Source organism: Coptis chinensis, chromosome 2 (assembly GCF_015680905.1).
Source record: "Coptis chinensis isolate HL-2020 chromosome 2, ASM1568090v1, whole genome shotgun sequence".
Lineage (NCBI taxonomy): Eukaryota > Viridiplantae > Streptophyta > Magnoliopsida > Ranunculales > Ranunculaceae > Coptis > Coptis chinensis.
In genome coordinates, this window is record NC_141457.1 from 30755491 (window position 1) to 30777683 (window position 22193).

General features: G+C 37.2%; 1 protein-coding gene across 1 annotated transcript; it reads right to left on the bottom strand.

Moving 5' to 3' along the window:
* Positions 1 to 17216: 17216 nt before the first annotated feature.
* On the bottom strand, positions 17217 to 17987 carry LOC147515747 (uncharacterized). The gene has a single exon (XM_086593039.1). The coding sequence runs from the start codon at positions 17985 to 17987 to the stop codon at positions 17217 to 17219; it is 771 nt and encodes a 256-aa protein (XP_086449165.1).
* Between the last annotated feature and the right edge of the window lie 4206 nt (positions 17988 to 22193).

Consider the following 22193-nt stretch of genomic DNA (forward strand, 5'->3'; position numbering starts at 1 on the left):
ATATACGTATAGTAATATATACCTGTGGTTTCTCAACTATTTGCTATATCGTACATTGAGATCTGCATGATTTATTTGTTTTTCTCTGTTATTGTTGTCTGCCTTTCAGTTCTAATTTTGTGTGAGAAGACTTATGAAAAACTAAAAAAGAATGGAACCAGGTGTGTCGAGGTTGATATTAAAAGGAATGTTCTATTATTAAGAAAGTTATACTGTAAGTCTGTAACTATTGTTCTATTAGAAGCCCATAGTTCAGAGCTTAAGATTCACTGTTTCTCTATACAATCTGAAAACGACACAAGTAAGTTACAACTCCAGTTTTAACTAGAGATGGTGTTGTTTATCATTTTTCAATTAAAGTCGAACAAAAACAAAAATTGTGTCAATAAATCATTTTCAAAAACTTTCTACATGAATAAGCAGACCTAGAAAGATTTGTCGTAATAACTAACTACTGAGTCCACTTTATCTAAACTTTCCAATTTACCCAAAATAGCTAACTGCAGAAACAGAAAAAAAGGCGCGTTTTAACAACTCTTTTATCACCACCACCCTAGCTCCTTCCTCAAACCTTCTCACACCTCCTTCTCTCTCACACCCCCCAGAGAGAGAAGGCACACACAAACAAAAAAAAGTTCCTTCACAGTTAATATTTATATTACCACAAAAAAAAGGTAAAAAAAAAAGCAGCTTCCACGAACTCTGTCTTTTAGTTCTTTTGCTTGGTCTAATTAGAGAGATGTTGATCTAAAATATTCACTGATTAAAACATTGATCTACAGTAGTATGGCTCTCTAGAAAGTTAAGGTAGAATACTGTTACTGCAGCTTTCTGGCTACCACATGTTAAAATAGAGTTGATGCTACTTTTACCATTTTCTGTGCTTGGACTGTGAACTATAGTAATCTTTGCAAAAACTAATAGATTAGTCAAGATGTTACTCATTTTCACTAATGCTAACCGATTTCCCTAAATGATGTGGGAGATATTAGGAGTAAGCCTCAGCTCTTTTTAAATTCCGTTTCTGTTCTTATTGGTTGACCTTAGTGAGCTGGTACATGATTATGGGTGTGTGTATCAGACTATGACACTGTACGAAGTTTCTGACACTGCAAATCCCATATATAGGGTTCGGCTAATCGAAATTATTTTAATAGATTAATTATAATGAATTGTAACATTTTGATTATGGACAAGTATTTCATTTTCAAAATGTAGAGACTCAAAAAACACCAATCATGATGCTCTGCCACTCTGCTAGACAATATTGAACTTCTCAAAACATAAATGGACAGGTGTCCTTTATTCATAGAATAACAATTATGATGTTTAGGCTAGGGGTGTCAAAATGGCCCTCAAACCCTTAGCCCGCCCGCCCCGACCTGGCCCATGGGCCGAAAAAGCCTTCAAAATGAGGCTCTCACACATTCGTGGGCTGGGCCGACCCGGCCCTCAAGCCTTTGAGGGGAGGGTAAGGGCCTAGACTTCGAAACTTAAGCCCTCTCTTAAGCCCGGCCCTCATTAGGCCCTCAACATTTATTACATATATTTTAATAAAAAAATTTACAATATATTTCATTTTAACATTAATATGCTAAAAATCACTTAAAAAAATGTTTATCTATTAAGTTTGCCAACCTTATAATTTCATTATAATATTTTATGAAATGAATTTAATTGATCTTAATTGACTAATACAACTTTAATAAGTTTTTTTAGTAGTTTGAAGGTTTAATTGTGAAGTGCATTCGATTTTATCATTTTTAACTAATGTTTCTAAATTTATTTTGTAAAATCAAATGTATAACATAAGATCCGCCCCCTCACGTTTGGCCCTCAAGCCCGGCCCTCCAAGCCCTCTCGAGAGGGTTGAGGGGCGGGTAAAGGCTTCGAGATTTAAGCATTGGCCCGACCCGACCTGGCCCTTGAAGTAAATGAGGGTAGGGCTAGCCCAGCCCTCAAAGCATGAGGGCTTCATTGTTTGAGGGCCGGGCCAGCCCGGCCCAGCCCATTTGATAGCACTAGTTTAGGCTCAACATTTTACCTCGTTAAAATTTAGAGTAAGTATAAATGATAAAACGTAAAATATCAGACATCCATGTTGTTTTCAAAAGATTGAGGACGGGTGTCTTTTATTTGTAAATAACTTTGAGTACACAATTGATATATGAGACCTGCTTCATGTGGATCTTGATATATTCCCTAGTCATCTGAAAATAGGAACTTTAACATAAAAAGACGTAAAGTCATTTGTCTTTAATGAGAACCCAAGCTACCAAGCTAGTTTTCTGGATTTTCTACTTCAGTCAGAGTCGACACAGATCGACTAGGGACTTGGTGCCAAATTTCTTGTACCCATCCAACACAGGCCTGTACTGTCACGAATTTGCTCTGAATCTATTTCCAATCTAAGTCTGAATCCGTGAAAACACGAATCAGCTTCAAAGGTCTCGTACTCATGCAACACTGGTCAACACTGTCATATTTATGCGTGAAGAGCTGAAGGCATAAGGAGGAATATTCCAATTTATCAAATCATATAGAACTATAGAAGTTAATCGTTCTACCTGCCATAGAGTATTCTGAAAAAAGGTTCAAAACTTATGAACACGGTTTTATAGATTTAGACTAAAGGAAGAGTTAACATTTCATAAGTTGGTGTCAAATACCAAGTGTCTGGCACCACCTCAGAAGAACCAAATGCAAGTTCTGACTATACATTTTTTTTTTCTTTGTTCTGATACTAAGTAAAACCCTGAGGGTATTTTATAGTAGATCAATAAAAAAGTCATTACTTTAGTATATTGCACACTATGGTGAAGGTAGCAGGGTTCAAGTCTCACTTGGAATCAGAAGGTAAACCTCAACTTGTAAGCTTGTGTTGAGGCTTAAGCATTAACTAGGTCAACAAGGGTGTATGCCTTAGTACTTAAATCCCTATTCAAATGCTCATCTCACTTTAAAACATCAGTACCTTTTCGAATCAGTGGGTTGACTAGGTTAATGTGATTTGAGAGATAAGAGCTTATAAAGGAAGAATCTCATGCATAGAATGGCAAGCAAGGAAGACCATCCATTTTGGCTGAAATTAAAGAAACTAGGCTTGCACACAGAAATGAGGAAGATAACATACACTAATTGTCAGTTGTTGTGAAAATTCATAAATAGACATATTCCTCTAGTATAAAGGACCCAGGGGAAGATAACAATTTTTGGAATATTAGGAAAGGAAAAGGCTTGTGTGAATTGTACAAAGTTATTAAAAATAATAATGGAAGGAAGAATCCTATGTTGTATAATTCCCATGTGGCGTAATCACCCGTCTGTAAAAAACTAGATTTTGATATCTGCTTCATCATCATTTTGTTCGTAAGTTGTTTTCACATTATTTGCATGTTGAGGAAGTTAAACTTTCAGTAACACTTTCTTTGAAAAGTGCAATGAATAAAACCACTGATGAATGACCAATATAGTCTGGAAGCCAATTGGTGAACATGTCTTTACAATGATGTTGACATTTCATTTGCTTAAAATCCCAATAATATCTTGCTTGAGGAACCAACGATCATAATACTCGCTTGCCTTTCACTTCAACACAAAATGTCTACTGCAAGGTAACATTGTAACTGATGGATTTAGTATGTCGTGAGGATTAGATTATGATATCATCCATGGATTTAGGACAATGTAACTGAAATGTAATAACTCATTTTAGGCAGTCAGGTTTGAAAGTGCATTGGTATTACTATATGAGTCTTAACACTGTTGTAGTTTACCGAAAAAGGTCTTTTGAACGTCACAAAGTATAGAACTTTAGATCACATTTTTCCTCCGCTAAGGTGATATTTCTTAGACTTTTGTTTCAATTTATTATGAATTACTTGGAAGTTCTGATTTTCACATGACGACATATTAAAAGCAGGACCTTAGTACATGCTCATGATACTCTATGCTTAGAAATTTTGACATTAGAAATTTTGACATTCAAATGCAATATCAGATGTCAATATACACACGTGGTAATGTGGCATAGAGTATTAATTTCTTGATACATCAAATGATGAAATGAAAGCTTCCCATTTTTTATGAAATGAAAGCATCTCATTTGTAATGAAATGAAAGAGTCCCATTTTTATGAAACCTCATCAATTGAACATCTGGGCTATTAAATAGTTGAGTACTCGCCGAGTACTCGCTACTTGCTGCTTAGCCGACCCGACTAACAGTTTAATCCCCGATCACAATCGGGCTCAAAAACTCCCCGAGTACTCGGCCGATTAGCTAATTAGCCGAGTAATTGTGTTCACTATTTCAACTATTTCAAAGTTCAACATTGAACTCGACATTTCGCCGATTCGACCAACCTTCGATTCTGTAAAGTTCTACACTTTAATTATATTTATTTTAGTTGATTGAGTGTTTTAATTGTTTATTGATTGATTGGGTTCTTAATTGGTTTCATTATGTTGGTATTTCAAAATTAAATATATTTAATAATTATTTGTAAAAAAATATAGTGTTATGAAAAATCGTCCGATTAATCCTGCTTAATCCCCGACCAATTACACTTACTCGCTCTTCAAACGAGTAGCGACCGAGTAGCGATTTAACTGCATAGCTGAACATGGTTATGCAGGTGATCAATTGATTACTCGTCCGGTTTTTAAGTATGCGACACTTTTGACAGGTTCATTTAATGATTGCCTTGTGATGGAAGCAGTAGATGGTCCAGTGCCTCACTTCCCTGTGTCTCAGTTGTAAGTACATAATTGAATCTTGATATATTAATGGGTTAACGAGTATTATCCCCCCACTAGATGAGCCAATTAGAATTCCCCCCCTACTAGATGGGAAATTAGGGCCCCCCCCCTAAATACACACAAAAAAAACACGGTCAACCCAAGTTGACTTTTTATTTTGTGTGTACTTGGGGGGGAGGCCCTAATTTTCCCATCTAGTGAGAGGTGGGGGGTAATACTAGTTAACCCTATATTAATTTCACATCTTCACCCACTCAAAAAACATGGAACTTCTCAAGTTTGCAAGCCCTTTAACTTTGGCAATCACTTGGCTTGTTGGCCACTTAAACTCTTAAACTCAAGTATAACAGGTTGTGTAAGGTCAGTTTGATGTGGCTCAAATATATCTTGACCTTTCGAAAATGTCATTTTCTATGTCTTTGTTAGGATCATATCATTTCTTGAATTATTGACACCAATTATGTATCCATGTTCCAACTTTGAATATAATAATGCATTATGTTGTTTGACATAGTGTATGACACTGATGTCGGTTGAGTATTTTTCTTAACCTGCTTTTTATGCAAATATAATCATATGCAAGCAGATAATTGTTGGCTTCGTTCCATGACACATGGATATTGTTTTCGGAATTTGTCGACCTATATTTGTAAGTAGTTCATGGAACAATGAGGACATGCTTGTAATCTTGTTGGGAATTATAACTCAATTTTCCGAAAACTATCGTTAGCTAAACCTTGGACATTTGACTTAAGTATGAGTAGAGTGGTTAGAGGCAGTGATTTGTTGACTTTTGGACTCTATAGCTCTTAACTTGTATTAAGTGGGACTTTTGGACTCTATAGCTCTTAATTTGTATTAAGTGTGGTTGTCCAAGTGGATGGCTACTGGTGTGTATGGTCCTAATCAGAATAGTAAAGGTCTGAGGGAGGATTTATGGCTTGAATTAGATGATATACGTGCTTGGTGTGAGTACCCTTGGTGCATCGGTGGAGATTTAAATGTTATCAGAGAAGGGCCTGAAAGATATGCAGGCAGTAGACGCAGCAAGAGTATGGCAGTTTTTGGGGAATTTATAGACTGCAATCAGTTAATTGGTTTCCCACTACAAGGTCCGATGTTCACCTGGTCTAAGAATCAGGTGCGAACCACTTTGAGCAGGTTGGATCATTTTCTGGCTTCTCCAGAATGGGAAGGCCACTTTTGAAATGCTAAAAAAATTGCACTCCCGAGATATTCCTCATACCATAAAGCTATGTTATTGGACTGCGCTGTCAAAGAATCAAGCCCAAGGCCGTTTAAATTTGAATTGATGTGGTTTGAGGACAAAGATATTTTGGGGAAGATGGAAGAATGGTGGAATTCTTTTGTGTTCAGTGGGTCTCTGAGTATTATTTGGTGGAGAAAATTAAAAACACTCAAACATAAACTTATTGTTTGGAACAAAGAGGTGTTCGGGCATGTGGACGCTCTTATTGATACACAAGTCATCATCATTGATGATCTTGATAAGTTAGAAGAGGAAAGGGGTCTTAACCGGGAGGAATACATACATAACTAAAATTGAGGCCAATGCAAAGCTCCAAACTCTTTTGAAGAGGGAGAAGGTTTCATAGAGGGTGAAATAAAAAACGATGTGGGCCAAAGATGGTGACGGATGCACTAAGTACTTTCATACAGTGGCCAACATTAATAATAGGATTAAGGACATCTCTAAAATCTAGGTGGGCAGTAGAATGTTGTTAGATAAAGCTGAAATTAAAAACCACATAGTGGGGTATTATACTTCTCTTCATACAGAGAAGGAAGACTTTCGTCCGACTTTAGAGGGCCTAGATTTTGAGACAATTTCAGAAGAAAGTAAATAGTGGCTAGAGAGGGATTTTAGCATTGAAGAAGTAGAGGACGTGGTGAAGGGATTCAAAGGAGACAAGTCTTTGGGACTGGACGACTTTCAATATGAAATTTTACCACAAATGCTGGCATTTTCTCAAGGATGATGCAATGGTTGTTCTGAAAATGTTCCAAGATTCAGCTTTTATTGACTGACGTAATAATTCCACGTACATCATTCTTATTCCGAAGTAGGGGTATTAAAAGGGCTGGGCTAGTTGTGCAGTTTAAGCGCTAATCTGGAGCAAGTCACTCCAAGAACTTATAGCGATTAATCCTATTAATCGGAATTAATCGGGGATTAATCGGAATTGATCGCCTTAGTTAACCTATAATACATGTCACATATAAGTGATATAACAATCTAAAACAAAATAAAGTAAAAAAAACTACAAGCCTGAGTGGTGGAGTGCTAGCTGGTCTATGAGTTTTCTTTAGTGGATTTTTCACATTTTACGGTTTTGATTGTTTTTCCTCAATGAAGCGAAATGTTTTCAATATATGGATTCGTGGGGGGGTTTTTTTTTTTTTGGGCTTTTTTGTGGACTTAAATTAAAAAAAAACAAACAAACAAAACATGCATACCTATTAAGCGGCGCTTTTTTTATACCGATTTCTCAAAATTTGGCCAATTAAGCGGAAATCACCCGATTTGTGGCACCTGCTCAGGCCTTTAAATTTTTTCTTCATCGGATCGGTCAAGTGGCTATGCGCTTATGCACCGATTAAGCGGCGATTAATAGGCGTTTAAACTGCCCAGCATAAAAGCCCTCATGATTGAGGGCTGGGTCATGACATGAAAACTCAAGCCCTTAACCAGCCCCCTCGACCCTCATTTTTGAGGGTCTGGTCGGGCACGGTCAAATTATACTTTACTAGTTTACTTAATTTTTTTGGTGATTTTTTATTTATTTATATCATAATTTGATTATGTATATCAATTTTAACTAAGTATACAAAATTAATTTTTATGCCTTTAGAAAAAGAGAGATAGAGATGGTGGAAGAGATGATATTCTTAAAACATCTATATTTTTCATACTTAACTATGTTAGGTTGGATTTGCTTTTATGTATGACTTATATACCTATCCTTCAATTAATTGAAAACTAATTTAGTGATTTTTTTTATACAAGTTAGATAATTAAAGTACAATACATAAATGTAATGTAAAATAACAAGAAAACGTATGAGGGTCAAGTGAGAGCTGGTGAGGGCTTAATGAGGGCTAGGCTCATGCTTAAGAACCTAGGTCCTAGCCCGCCCTTTATAAGCATGAGGGCCGGGCTGACCTGCCCTTCAAATTTGTGAGGGACAACTTTTGAGGGCTTGAACATGCAATTTTGAGGGCCGGGTCGGGGTGGGTTGAGGGCCTGAGGGCCAAATTGTCACCCCTATTCCGAAGCATGAGGAGGCAAGGGATATGTCAAATTTCAGACTTATTAGTTTAATTGGAGGCATTTATAAAATCATCTCCAAGGTCTTGGCTGTTCGCTTGAAGGTAGTCTTGACAAATATAATCTCTAGATATCAAGGTGCTTTCATCGAGGGGCAGCAAGGGGTATTGATAGCCAACGAGTGTATTGACTCGAGACTTCGTCAGAAACTCAGAATACACTGGGTATCATATGCAAGGTTGATATCATGAAAGCTTTCGATTATGTGAACTGGAGCTTTCTTAGATATATGTTATGCAAATTTGGATTTGGGGATAAGTGGAATGAGTGGATTATGACATGTGTATTAACAACATCTTTCTCTGTGATGATCGATGGGGCTCCCACGGGTAATTTCAAGAGCAATAGAGGCTTACTTAAGGGTGATCCTCTCTCTCTCTTTTTTTGTTTGATATAGTGATGGAAGCCCTTCAAAAAATGATTCAAAAGGCGGTGCAAAGAGGGTGGCTAGCTAGCTTTTCTGTTGGTAACACTAGTTCCATCGTCCCCATGTTACAATTTGCAGATGACACTATCTTTTTTCTAGATGCTTCAGTAGCTAAGTCTTGGTTCTTAAAGATGGTCTTCTTTGGGTTGAGGTTATTTCTGGCTTAAAAACCAATCTAGCAAAAACCTCTATTATTAGAGTGGAGGTGCAGAATTTGGAGCTACTTGCCAATGTTATGGGGTGTGCAAAGTGCCAACTTCCTTGTAAGTATGGGATCCAATACTAAAGTTTTAATATATTTGACTTACCAAGCAAAAAAAAAAAAAAAATAAAATAAAATGGGATCCAATACTAGAAAAATGCGCCAAGAGGCTTAGTGGTTAGAGAAGAAAGATGTTGTCTAAGGGAGGTCGACTAACACTCATCAAAAACACACTTGTTGCCATCCTTATCAATCAACTCTCACTCTGTACCATTCCGATGAGCGCAGCTAAGAAATTAGAGAGAATCATGAGAGATTTTCTATGGGGTTCTTCGGCAGAGAGTAGAAAGTATCATCTGGTGGCATGGGAGAATATTTGTAAGCCTAAGGAGGGGGGTGGGGGGGGGGGGGGGTGTTTCATCAGAAATATACACTTGACCAACATGTCCCTATTGGGTAAATGGGTGTGGAGATACGGCAGAGGAGAACCAGACTTATGGAAGGAGATCATTCAGGACAAATTTGGTGAGCCAGAGGTGGGGGGCTGGCCACTTGATGTTTCTAGTTCCTATGGTTGCAGTTTGTGGCGTGATATTCTCGCTACTAAAGGTAATGTCACATACCAGGTGGGGCAAAGTGACAAAGCAAAATTATGGAAGGGTGCTTGGTGCACGGATATACCTTTCCAAGAGGATTTTGAAGAGCTTTTTCGATAGGCGAGTGACAAAGATGAGCTGGTAAAAGATCATATGGTTTTGGAGAACAATGGGTTGACTTAGAATTTCAAATTGAGCCACGGTGTAAGGGAGTGGCACATAGACGGCGTCATTTGCACATTGGATGATCTTGCAGGGCTAACCCCTTTGGTGGAAGAGGAAAAATGGTTTATGGAAGCAGTCTAACAATAGTAATTTCAGTTCTCGATCCTATTACAGTCTTTTGGCTAGTAGCATTCCTTACCCACCCCAACCTATAACTCCAAAGCTTATATCGATGCCATGGCGCAAACCTATAACTCCGAAGCTTATATCGATGCCGTGGCGCAGTGGTGTACCTCCTAAAGTGCAGTTCTTCCTTTGGTGTTTACTACAAGGAAAAATACTAATCTGACAACGGATCAACTGCGCACAATGGGTAATGATGTGGAGGCAGAGTGTCTGCTGTGCACTCAAGTTGATGAAACTGCAGATCACCTTATGTTATATTGCAGTTTCAATAAATGTGTGTGGCAAAAAATTCTACAACCGGTGGGCATTGATATCAACTAGGCTATCTGCCCTCATTCAGTAGTCTCTTGCCTTCATAGCTGGGTGTCGCCGAGCCAAATACTTTGGCCTATGGGAAATGCATTTGGCCTTTAGTTCCTTATGCCACGTGGTGGTCTATCTGGAAAACAAAGAACGATGCCATCTTTAACAACAAGCCAACATCTATTGAAACCACAATTCGTAACATTAAAGCGAACTTGTGGCTTTGGACATCGATGTTTTCGGAGAAAAGGGACTATTGTTTTGGGAACTTAATGTTAGAGTGGGGATCTGTTATTTCAGGTGTAACTTAGTTAGGATTTTTCACTTATATGTTTCTTTTTTGTTCAACACTTCCTTGTATTGGTGAGTCTCTTACTCACTTTTTTCTTACTTTCTTCTCATATGAATAAGATGCCAATTTATCTAAAAAAAAGTGCGGTTGTCTGGTAGGTTGAACCTTCGTTCCATATATTTAGTTGGAGCAATATAAGATGGTTTGGGGGATATGCAATTCAGTAACAACATATTGAAGGATGGTTAAATTTTACTCATTTCCATGAACATCACTTGTAACCTGGCAGGTCTTGGTATGCGTGACCTGGCAGGTCTTGATATAGTTATGTGATGAATTATGCTGGATGCTTGTATAATATATATAGGTTATGTATCTTATATATGTGTCCAACACAATTTATCACATAACTATATCAAGATCTGCCAGGTCACGCATACCAAGACCTGCCAGGTCGCTCACGTCAAGACCTTTCAGGTTGCTCAGCCAAGACCTGCCAGGTTGCTCATATCAAGACCGACCTGCCAGGTTGCTCACGTCAAGACATCATGTCAGGCCGCTTATGCCAGGTCTTGTAACGCTCAATGAAGGAAAGACAATCGTTACAGTAATTCTATAACAGCAACTATGTACTAATTTATCCTCCATTTAAGCTTATTCAAGAGCCACATTGACCAAGGGTCACAGGCTATAAATGGCGAGGGAACTAACAAAGGAAGGGGGAGAGCTCTATGCTCACATTCTCTCCATCTCCAACTCAATCACACAACATGAATTATGTCTGACTTGATTCCAGTTCACTGGAGAACTAGATACGTAGGCAGTTCGATTATTCGAATTCAGTCATATCATCACCAATCTAATATATCCCCTATTCTCATAGGTTGATTAGGTCAAACACAAAATGCACCTTTATAATGACCACTAGTTCTTATAGGGCATTAGCTAGTGCTTCAATATGTTAAGCTCCTTTTGGGGTTTTTTATTCTTTCTTAGGAGTTGCTAGTAGGTTGGCCATGAACAAGTTCTGAGAGTAGCAAACTTGTTTAAACGTTCAATTCCCAGTTTAGCAAGCAGTAATCTGGTTCCAAAGGTGTCTTGAATTTCAGCAAGTTGTGTATGCAGTCTGCTTCTTTACTTAATGTGTTATTAGATCATAGTTGTGTTGGAATTTCTTGATGATTAGTATTTCAAATTACTATTCCCAGCAGGAGTCATTCTCTGATTTGGAAACCGAGTGTCTATTACAAATAGGAGTCTTTATTTGTTTTGGAAATAGACGAACTTACCTCTATATAAACAAGGACTTTGCGTCCATAAGAGGTATTCAAGACAGAAACACATCTCACACTTCTAAACCCAAGCTACTGTTGCTGGCCTGCTTATTCTCTTCTTACTGTTAGCCGCCAGAGAGAGTTATACTGCCGTTCTAGAGAGTAACATGTTCGAGTGCAAGTCAGCCTGCTAAACCATTGTATCCCGTGAGGAAGACGCCATCGCTTGTTGCCTATCCGCACTAATCGAAAGGGGCTTAAATCTTTCCTTAAGGACATCCTATTCTGCGTTTTGGTTGTTCACTATTCGTCTACTGTTCCTTATGTTCTACTCTAGTTCCTATTTTTATACAACTATTCTAACAATCTTAAGGAATCTCTTGTATTTCAAAGTACTAAGTGTGTTTGTAAAGTGGAGGAGATGAACAAGGAGTGTTCTCTCAACTTTAATGTATAGAAGATAGTCCCACATTGGTTATCCACCACTAGCTAAACAAGTATATGAGGACTTCCTCTACCATAAGGGCGTGCTCTTAGGATACAAAGGCTTTTGTGTTAGGAGGGACGATTCACCCAAAGCCACACTCGCCTGCACCTCACCGAGTCGAGTCGGGTTGGGTTAGGCTTGGGCTTGGGCTTACTGTGTGTTTAGCTAGTGGGTAGTGGCTTGGCCAATTGCCTACCTTATCTGTTTTGGAAACCGACCTTGCCTCTATATAATCAAGACTGTGCGTCCATAGAGATTATACTTCCACATCTAGAGAAACAGAACTCGCAAAACCCTCCTTTTCTTTTTCTATTCTTGCTGTACCGCCAGAGAGAGTTATATTGCCATTCTAGAGAGCAGCTTGTTCGAGTGCAAGTCAGCCTGCTTAACCATTGTATCCTGTGAGGAAGACGCCATTGTTGCCTTTCTACACCACTGGAAGGGGTGACATCTTTCCTTAAGGACAGCCTAATCCGCGCCTTGGTTGTTCTCTGTTATTGCTGTCTTCGTTTCATTATTGTTTTCTTTATTCGCATACAACAATCTTAAGGAAAGAAACGATATGTCTACACCAATAGACACGCTAAACAAAGAAACCAATTCAGGAGTCATGGAGGTTACTTTGAATATGAGGGATGTGGCACCTCTACTTAATGCTTGCAACTTACCCAATGTGTCAAAGATTGAATCCTTCAGCGGTTCACACTTTAAGCGATGGAGGGAAAGGGTGTTCTCAACCCTAGATGTACTCAACTATGCAAAGTATCTCACTGATACAACATCCATGGAGGGTTCTAATGATTTCGAAAGAAATCAAGCTACTTGGCTCAATGGGAATAAGGTATGTTGTCATGCTATTTTGAGTACCTTGTCTAATGAATTTTTTTATATTTATTGTTCAAATAAGAATACACATGATATATGGGAGAGTTTGAACAAAAAATACATAATAGAGAATGCTGGTACTCAAAAATATGCTGTAAGACTTTTCTAAAGTTCCAGATGAGAGAGGATAGAGATGTAACATCTCAAATCCATGATTTTCATGTGCTAGTTAATGATTTGAAAACTGAGGGTATTGATTTACCTGAGGCCTTTGTTGCTGGATGTTTGATTGAGAAACTCCCCGAGTCTTGGAAACACTATAAGAATAGTATGAAGCATAAACGCAAACATATGACTCTTGAGGATGTGATCATTCACATTCACATAAAGGAAAAGAACAAGACTCGGGATGAGGTGTTGTCTAAGGAATTCCATTCCAAAGCCAATATCATTGAAGGTAATCCCAGCAAATCCAATAAAAACTCTAAAAAATAGAAGTACAACAAAAATAAGAATTTCAAGGTCAAAGGCACTTCTTTTAAAATGAGTGGTACTGGCAATGGAAATTGTTATGCTTGTGGTAAACCGGGACATAGGGCTTTTCAGTGCATGCACAAGGTCATTGATGATCCTCCCAACGCTAATTTAGTTGAGGGAGATGATATAATTGTTGCTGTAGTGTCACAAGTGTTCATGGCCACTGGGTACTAGATTCTGGTGCCACCCGCCACGTTTGTGGTGATGTTGAAGCCTTCTCAGACTACATACTAGTGAAAGATGAAAATGTCTATATGGGTGACTCAAGGTTTGTTCCCCACTGTTGAGGGAACATGTAAGATTCTTCTGAAGTTAACTTCAGGGAAAACCCTTTCACTTAGTAATGTTTTTCATGTTCCTGAGATTCGTTAGAATCTGATTTATGTGTCATTACTGGGAAAAGCTGGCGTCAAGGTGACTTTTGAAAGTGACAAGTTCATTCTGAGTAAGAATGAGAGTTTTGTTGGGAAATGTTATTGTAATAACAGTGGTCTTTTCATGTTAAATGTACTTGACAACATTATTATTAATGAGAATGAATCTGCTTCTGTTTACTTGCTTGACTATTTTAATATATGACATGATAGACTAGGACATGTGAATGTTAAGTATATGAAAAAGATGAAAATATGTGGTTTATTGTCTGATATTTCTGATTTTTCTAATGATAAATGTGAGATATGTGCTGAGACTAAAGCCACAAAAAAACCATGTAGAACTATTTCTAGAGATAAAACTGAATTACTAACCCTTATTTATAAGGATTTGGGTGAATTCAGAAGTATCATGTCTAGAGGGGGGAAGTTTTATTATATTACATTCATAGATGACTTCTCTAGGTACAACATAGTATATTTACTTAGAAACAAGCATGAGGCAGGTGAGATGTTTCTCAAGTACAAAGTTGAAGTTGAAAACCAGCTTAACTGTAAGATTAAAAGACTTCGGTCTAACAGGGGTGGAAAATATGAGTCTAATCTCTTCTAGGACTTTTGTGACAAGAATGACATTATTCATGAAACTACTCCACCATACTCTCCCGAGTCTAATGGAGTAGCAGAATGGAAAAACAGAACACTAAAAGAGATGATGAATGCTATACTTGTAAGTTCTGGAGCTTCCCTGAACTTGTGGTGGGGAGCAATCCTATCTGCTTGCCATACACAGAATAGGATACCCAACAAAAAAACAGGGAATAAGACACCCTATGAATTATGGAAAGGTCATGTACCTAACCTTAAATACTTCAAAATGTAAGGGTGTCTTGCAAAGGTTCTAGTGAACGAACCTAAAAAGAGGAAATTGGGACCTAGAATTGTTGATTGTATGTTCATTGGTTATGCTTATAATAGTGCTGCATATAGATTTTTAGTAGTAAAATATGATAATAACCTTGTCGATGCTAAGATTATTATAGAGAGTAAAAATGCTGATTTCTTTGAGAATGTGTTTCCTTTGAAAATTGGCATTGAGAGGTTGGTTGCTTCTAGTGAACAACAATCAACAGATCTTGAAATTTCTGATCAAGAAATTCGGAAGAGTAAAAGAGGAAAAAAATCCACCAATTTTGGTGATGACTTTTACACGTTTCTTGTTGATGATGATCCTGTGACGTATAATGAGGCAATCAGCTTTAGTGATGCACCTTTATGGAAAGATGATATAAACTCATAACTAGATTCTATTATATCTAATCACACATGGGAGATAGTTGATCTCAATGCCCAAAATATCGATATCGATCAATATATCGGTGTACCCAAAAACTGATATATATCGGATATATCGGATATATCCATTTTTTTCGTGACCAGCCCAAACTATCTAAAATATCGGAAATATCAAAAATATCCGATATATCGGAAATATCGGAGGAAATAATAGCAACATTTATTTATCAAGAAAACCATAAAAAAAAATATTGACAAATAATTAACCACAATGTCATAATTTAATATACTCAAAGTCTCAAATTACAAAATAAGATAAATAAGTTACATCAAGTCATCAATACATAAACGAGTGACGTGGCTGGTCAACTTCTATACCCGATTCTTGAATCCTAACTGCTTCACAATACCCTACCCAAGTGTATACAGAGTTATACCCACCGTCGAGAAATTGTCGAACATGCCATTCATATTTTTGTGTTGGAAATTCTACCATGATTCCAATTCGAGGAGTGTTGGTGTAACTATACATTGGGCGCAATGCAATAAATCCAGGTGTAGTTCCAACAGGTTCATAACTTGGATAGAGTTGTCCATATGTTGGTTCAGGTTGTGGTGCTTATAAGGTTGTTGATCGGCCCCATCCAATATCCATATGAAGAACCATATGACGCGACTACTTGCAGGACCGATTATGCCACTAGAATAATCGTTATCTCTTGATTGGTTGTATCCCCACCACTACCATATACACTCTCATTGTCATGGTCATGTGTCCCCTGAACTCATACTCATTGTTTCAAAATTAGAAGAAACCTGAATCAATATCAACATCATTTAGGTATAATGTGTCCTCGTTGTCTTCTTTGACCAACACTTCCACTGCTCATACATTCTTTGGGAATTGTCATTAAAAACTCCTCTATCACTATTGTTTCTGGGTGCAACCTCATATACTTGTGGGTCCAATGGAGTTTCCTCATCACTTGAGTCATGCAATTGAACGTTAAAATTACCTCCACCACCACCACAGTTGTTGTCACCATCACCACCACCACTATCATCATCATCAGTATCAGGTTCTCCTGTCTCGTCATCACTAGAGATGCTCTCAGATAAATTATCTTGTGTTTGGAGAGGTGTGTCAAATTCGGGGCCCAAACTGAAACTAGGCGCAGCGTCATCTTCTCTTATTACTCTGTCGACCATATCTTCAACATCTGGGTCAGGCTTACCTGATTCCGTATCCAACACAAGCGCTAAAAGATTTTTATCAATAACCCAGTCAGCCAATGGATCAATTTGTTCACTATCCATAAATACTTGGGTGAGGTCAATAATTTGATCATTATCTGTATTTTCGCGCCGCCTTTTTTCTTTAAACGTAAGTTGTAGTGGACCTTCACCAACATCATCAATTTTGGCGCCAATATGGTTCCTAAGTTTCATGTGAATTAGGCCAATGTGCTCCAATTATCCACACCCGGATGATGAAGTTTGTTTGAGAAAGGATTTTGATCGCCAACTCCTTTAGCTCTTACGTATCACCACCATACAACTCCCACCATTCAAATTTGTATTATTTAAACAAAAATAACACATATTAATTATCTATAGACAATGCATTTGAGTGATTGAGATTTGAGAGTATGAAAAAATTATTTCATTTACCAGGGTGTGAAATTGCTATTCCAGCCTGCGCTGCAGGTGTACCAAATTCCCCAAGATGATCCCGAAACGACATCATCTAATAGACCAAAGTGTTAGTGACCCAACATAAATGTAAAATTCAAATTCTAACTTGAGAACATCAATATTCTTATTTTTACCTGATGCAATGCTTTTGCTTGTTTGCTACCATCACTAAATAACACTTTTGCTACTTTTATAACTGCTTTTTTGTGGGGATCGGAGAATCCGAGCTTCAATGTGTATTGGTACTCTGGGTTCAGATACATTGCTAGTAGAAATAAACATAACTTTTAGGAATATTTGAAATAGAAATAATTTAATTAACTCAAACTAAATCAAGTAAACTCACCAGCTGTGTGTAGCACATGCAGTAATTGTTTTGTCCATCTTTTGTCGATAATATCAAGGACCCAACCACATCCAGGGATTTCAGAGATCTTCCCTCATTATTTCAAAGGCTTGTCAGTACATATGGCATTGTTGGCTTCTTGTCACCATCCAACAACCTTAGGCATCTGTACAAAGGTTCAAGAATTTGTACAACATAGTTAACATTATTCCAGAAATGCTCTTGACTGACTTGCTCCACATCCATCATACCCTCTATATACTTAGCCGATGGGGTGTTGAGATATCTTTGATCCACGAACATCTGCCTAAGCGATATCTTTTTATGCTGGAGACTTTTGAGAGACAAGTAGTTTGTGGCGAATCTAGTTGCTGCAGATCTAACTATTTCGCCACCACATGTCTCCCTCATTAATGCTAAGACCCTGGATGCATTGTAAATGAACTTTGTAATTGAATGAGCTTTGCTGATACACCCCGCCACCCGATGATACTTGGCAATATCTTTTAACATCAAGTTTATGCAATGACAAGCACACGGTGTCCAAAATAAATTATATCCTGGTGTCTTCATCAGCAATTTTCCAGCCTTTTTGTAGGCAGAACCTTGATCAGTTACTATTTGCACCACATTTTCTGCACCTATCTCATCAACAACTTCTTTCATTAACTTAAATACGGTTTTGTGAACTTTCGACTCAATGCTGATATCGAAAGACTTCTTGAAAATTGTTTCCCCGTCACAATAGACCATAAAGTTAACGAGGGATATCTTTCTTGTCCCAGACCAACCATCACACATGATGGTGCATCCATAAGTTGGATACTTCTCTGCCACTTCCATTTCGAATTTGTCGATATCATCATTTTCCATCTTTAAATATTTTCCCGATTACCTCTTCAAAGAGCTGGTCCTTTCACTCCAATGGGACATTTCGTGATGAAATCAATAGTTGGTTGGTAGTATGGATTGTTTGTTGTTAATGCATGTGGAGGTACTCCAAAAAAATGAACCATGAACTGATCCGTCTACCCAACTTCGCCTCCATGTCTTCATTTTACCCATGTCTTTGACACTAGGTTGGTTGTGTCCCTACCGCCTAATAGTGTATGGATCAATTGTTTCTTGTCTCATGGTTTTGGACTTCCAAACCCATGAATCCCTTTCCTTTGTTGCTTGATCCAGAGCCACTTCGACACAAAAAGTAGTCACGATGCGAAAATTTCTTGCATGTTCTCCTTCCGCTTTCTAGTCTTTCTTCCCATTGGTCAGCTACAGAGTTTCTTCGTGCATGTTGCATGCCCTGAAACTCCTCACCCCTCCCTTCGTATGCTCTTGCTTCTTCTTCTGCGTCAGAATCACTGGAATCATCGTCCAAATGAGTGCACATTATCTCCTCGACTCGAGTTTCACGCTGCCTTCTTTTAAGTGTTTTATTTGTGCCATCTTGTAGTAGGTCTTGCATTGCAATTCTTACTTGTCCGGGGACTTCCGTACACCTTGCCACTTGGTTACCAACCCCAGATAAGTGCTGTTTTAGGTGACTGACCCCACCACTATGAAATTCTAGTTAGCAGTAATTGCATTTAAACTTCCCCTTGTTGTTATCCAACGGTACGCCATGAGACCAACCAATATCTGGTTTCCTAACCATTTTTCTCTTAGACAAATATGTAACTACGAAACAATTTTTCCAAACACGTTGAAATGTTGTACGTAGACAAATATAACTAATTAATCAAAATGATCGAGCTATGCATATAACAACATAAAAGTCCAACATTCTCAATTTATCATTCATTTTCTCAACGTAGGTTTATTCATTTTCTCAATGTAGATCAATTTAGTTCTTATGAATTTATGAGATTTCTTTTATTTTAACATAATAGCTACCTTAATTTATAGATAACATAATAGCTACATTAATTTTTGTAGGAAACTAATTAAATTTTCTTTGTGATCTTATCATATGCCCCATCAAAATGATCCCTTATGAGGTATAGTAGACTAGTACTACCTTAACTGTTGAGTCAATATCTATACCACGACAGTTTATTGCCAGCAACATTGGAATATAGACTCCTCAACTCTGCACAGAATACCAATACCAACAATCGATGAAGGAAATTGTTTTGATCTGCCATAACTTTGGACATATACTACCACCTTAGGCAGGCACCCCCAACAAACTGATAACAAAAAGGATTGGAAATAGAAAAGGTGGAGAAAGATTCAATATTTATCACTACTTAATCCAACCCGCCCTCAGTCGGCATATATTTATCTAACCAATCGCCTAGACCTCTTCACTGTTTCACCGCCGATGTCATCTTTACTGCCAGATTAACCTTTGTAACTTCAATCGAATCTCAATCAAAACCACTACAAAACACTTGTCCAAAAGGTAGAAAGATAACCAAGACGAACAATACCCATAAAAAACACTGATCAAATCTATTCCAGTAAAAGCAATCAACACTAATCACTAGGTAGCTAGCTAAGCACAACAAAAGGAAAGAAGAAGCTTTAATTCAAGGCCGAAAATTTCAGACGACAAATTGATATGTCGCTGAAATATTTCGTTTTTTAAGCAATCCAAAATCGAAAGATTCGATATTTCACAGCCGAATATTTAAGCCTTTTTAGCCCGATATATATCGGTAAAACCGAAATATATCTTTATTTTGACGATATAATCGATATTTCCGACTTATTCGACATATATCTTTTAACTTTGTTGACTTTGACCGATGTTTGACTGATTTTTTATTATTTTTTCTGATATATCGATATTTCCGATATATTTTGTTTTTTGAAGAGTCTGAAATATCGTTCGATTTCAAAATATTAGGCCTTGGAATCATGGTAATTTACATTTTTAGTTGTAAGGTGCATTTTGGTCACACATGTCCTACCATTTGGAAAAGCAATTTGGCCCATCCGCCCATGCCAATAGCGGGACCCTATGACCTTATCTTATGTCCAATCCGTTCTTTTCTTTTATGTCCCATATCAAGTCTACTTTTTTTTCTTTTAGTTTTTTTTTGTCAGAACTATAAACTAAATCAGTGTATAAACTAAATCAGTGTTTCTTCATCAGTTCATCCTCAAAATTCAACCGACATCTCTCATCAAGTAACACACTGATCATGAAGAACACGTTAGTACTATTATTCCAACACATTTTCTGTTTCGTTTACTCACTTCATCATGGGCTCTTTTTATTTATTTGTTAATGAATTATAATGTGGTAGGTCTAATGTCTAGAAGAAAGAAAATAATCTTACTTAGATCAAGCATGAATAATGAAATTTGTAGATGTACCATATAAAAGTTATAAACAACTCACCCAACACTCCCAAGTTCAGATTGAGTAACATTAACAACAGTACCAACATTAACAATTTGTACATCACCATATAAATTATACAGTAATCTCATGATCAAAGTTATTGAAAGCTCATTTGAGTATAGAAAATGAAAATGAGTACCTGGATACAGAAAATGCTGCTATATTTTTTCCCCGTGGGTTATTGAAACTTAAAAGCTCATTTGACTATTTGAGTACTAGACTTTGGTTTATGTTGGTGATGAGTTGGTGTGAAGGTTGAGAAGTCACGAGAGATTTTTTTTTTTGTGAAGTTTTTTTTTGTAGATGTTTTTTTTCTTGAGGAGAGTTGGTGTGAACTGTGAAGGTTAGTGTGAATTCGGTTTTTTTTTTTTTTTCTGAACAAAGTGAAAAAGGAATGTTTGCTGACAAAGGGAAAATGGAATGGACTAAAAGTCTAAAAAAGATGCTAAAGCAAAAACTTTTTTTTTTTCACTTTATTCCAAACTTTGTAACCAGCGCCCACCTTTTGTCCCAAACACTCTAATCTCACCGACATATTTCGGACATATCGGATATTTTGCCGATATATATCGGATATATCGGAAATATCGGAAATCTTCATATTAAAAAATGGTCAAAAAGTCAAACGATATATATCGTAAATATCGGATATATCGATTATATCGGCGATATAAACTTTTATATCGGAAAAAAAAGAGTACTATATTCGGTGGATATATGTCGGAAATATCGACATCGGTGTACCAAAATACCGATATATATCGGCGATATATCAGATATATCGGCGATATTTTGGTCCATGGTTGATCTACCTCCTGGGGTGAAATCTATACGTTACAAGTGGATAAAGAAACTGAAACTAGATGCTTCCATTGATAAATACAAGGCTAAACTAGTAGTCAAGGGATTCTCCTAGAAAAAAGGCATTGTCTATTTTGATACTTATGCTCCTGTAACTAGGATTTCTTCTATAAGAGTTCTAATGGCTCTAGCTGCTATTCATAATTTATTTATTCATCAAATGGATATAAAAACTGCATTTTTGAATGGTGATCTTGATGAAGAAATATATATGATGCTGCCTGAGAGTACTATAGTACTAGGGAATGAGCATAAGGTATGCAAATTAGTTAAGTCTTTATATGGGTTGAAACAAGCGCCAAAACAATGGCATGAAAAGTCTGACAGTGTCATGATGTCCAATGGATATCAAATTAATGATGCTAATAAATGTATTTACTTTAAATCTTTTGATGTGAATACATATGTGATTATCTGTCTATATGTGGATAACATGTTAATCATGAGTCCTAGCCTTGATGTTGTAAGAAACACCAAGATATTCTTATCCTCCCAATTTGAAATGAAGGATTTGAGAGAAGCTGATGTGATTTTTGGAATCAAAATCATCAGAAACTGTGATGGCTATACGCTTTCACAAGAGTATTATGTTGAGATGTTTTTGAAAAAGTTTAACTATTATGATAGTAAGCCTGTGTTGACACCTTATGAGGCAAATAGTGAACTTAAGAAAAATAATCAACATAGTGTCCTTCAGTCAAAATATGTCCAAATTATTGGTAGTCTCATGTACTTGATGAATTGCACTAGACCTGATATTACTTATGCAGTTAGCAGGTTAAGCAGATACACTCATTGTCCTAGCAAAGAACATTGGAGTACGTTAGAGAGACTAGCCAAGTACTTGAGAGGAACAATGAATTACG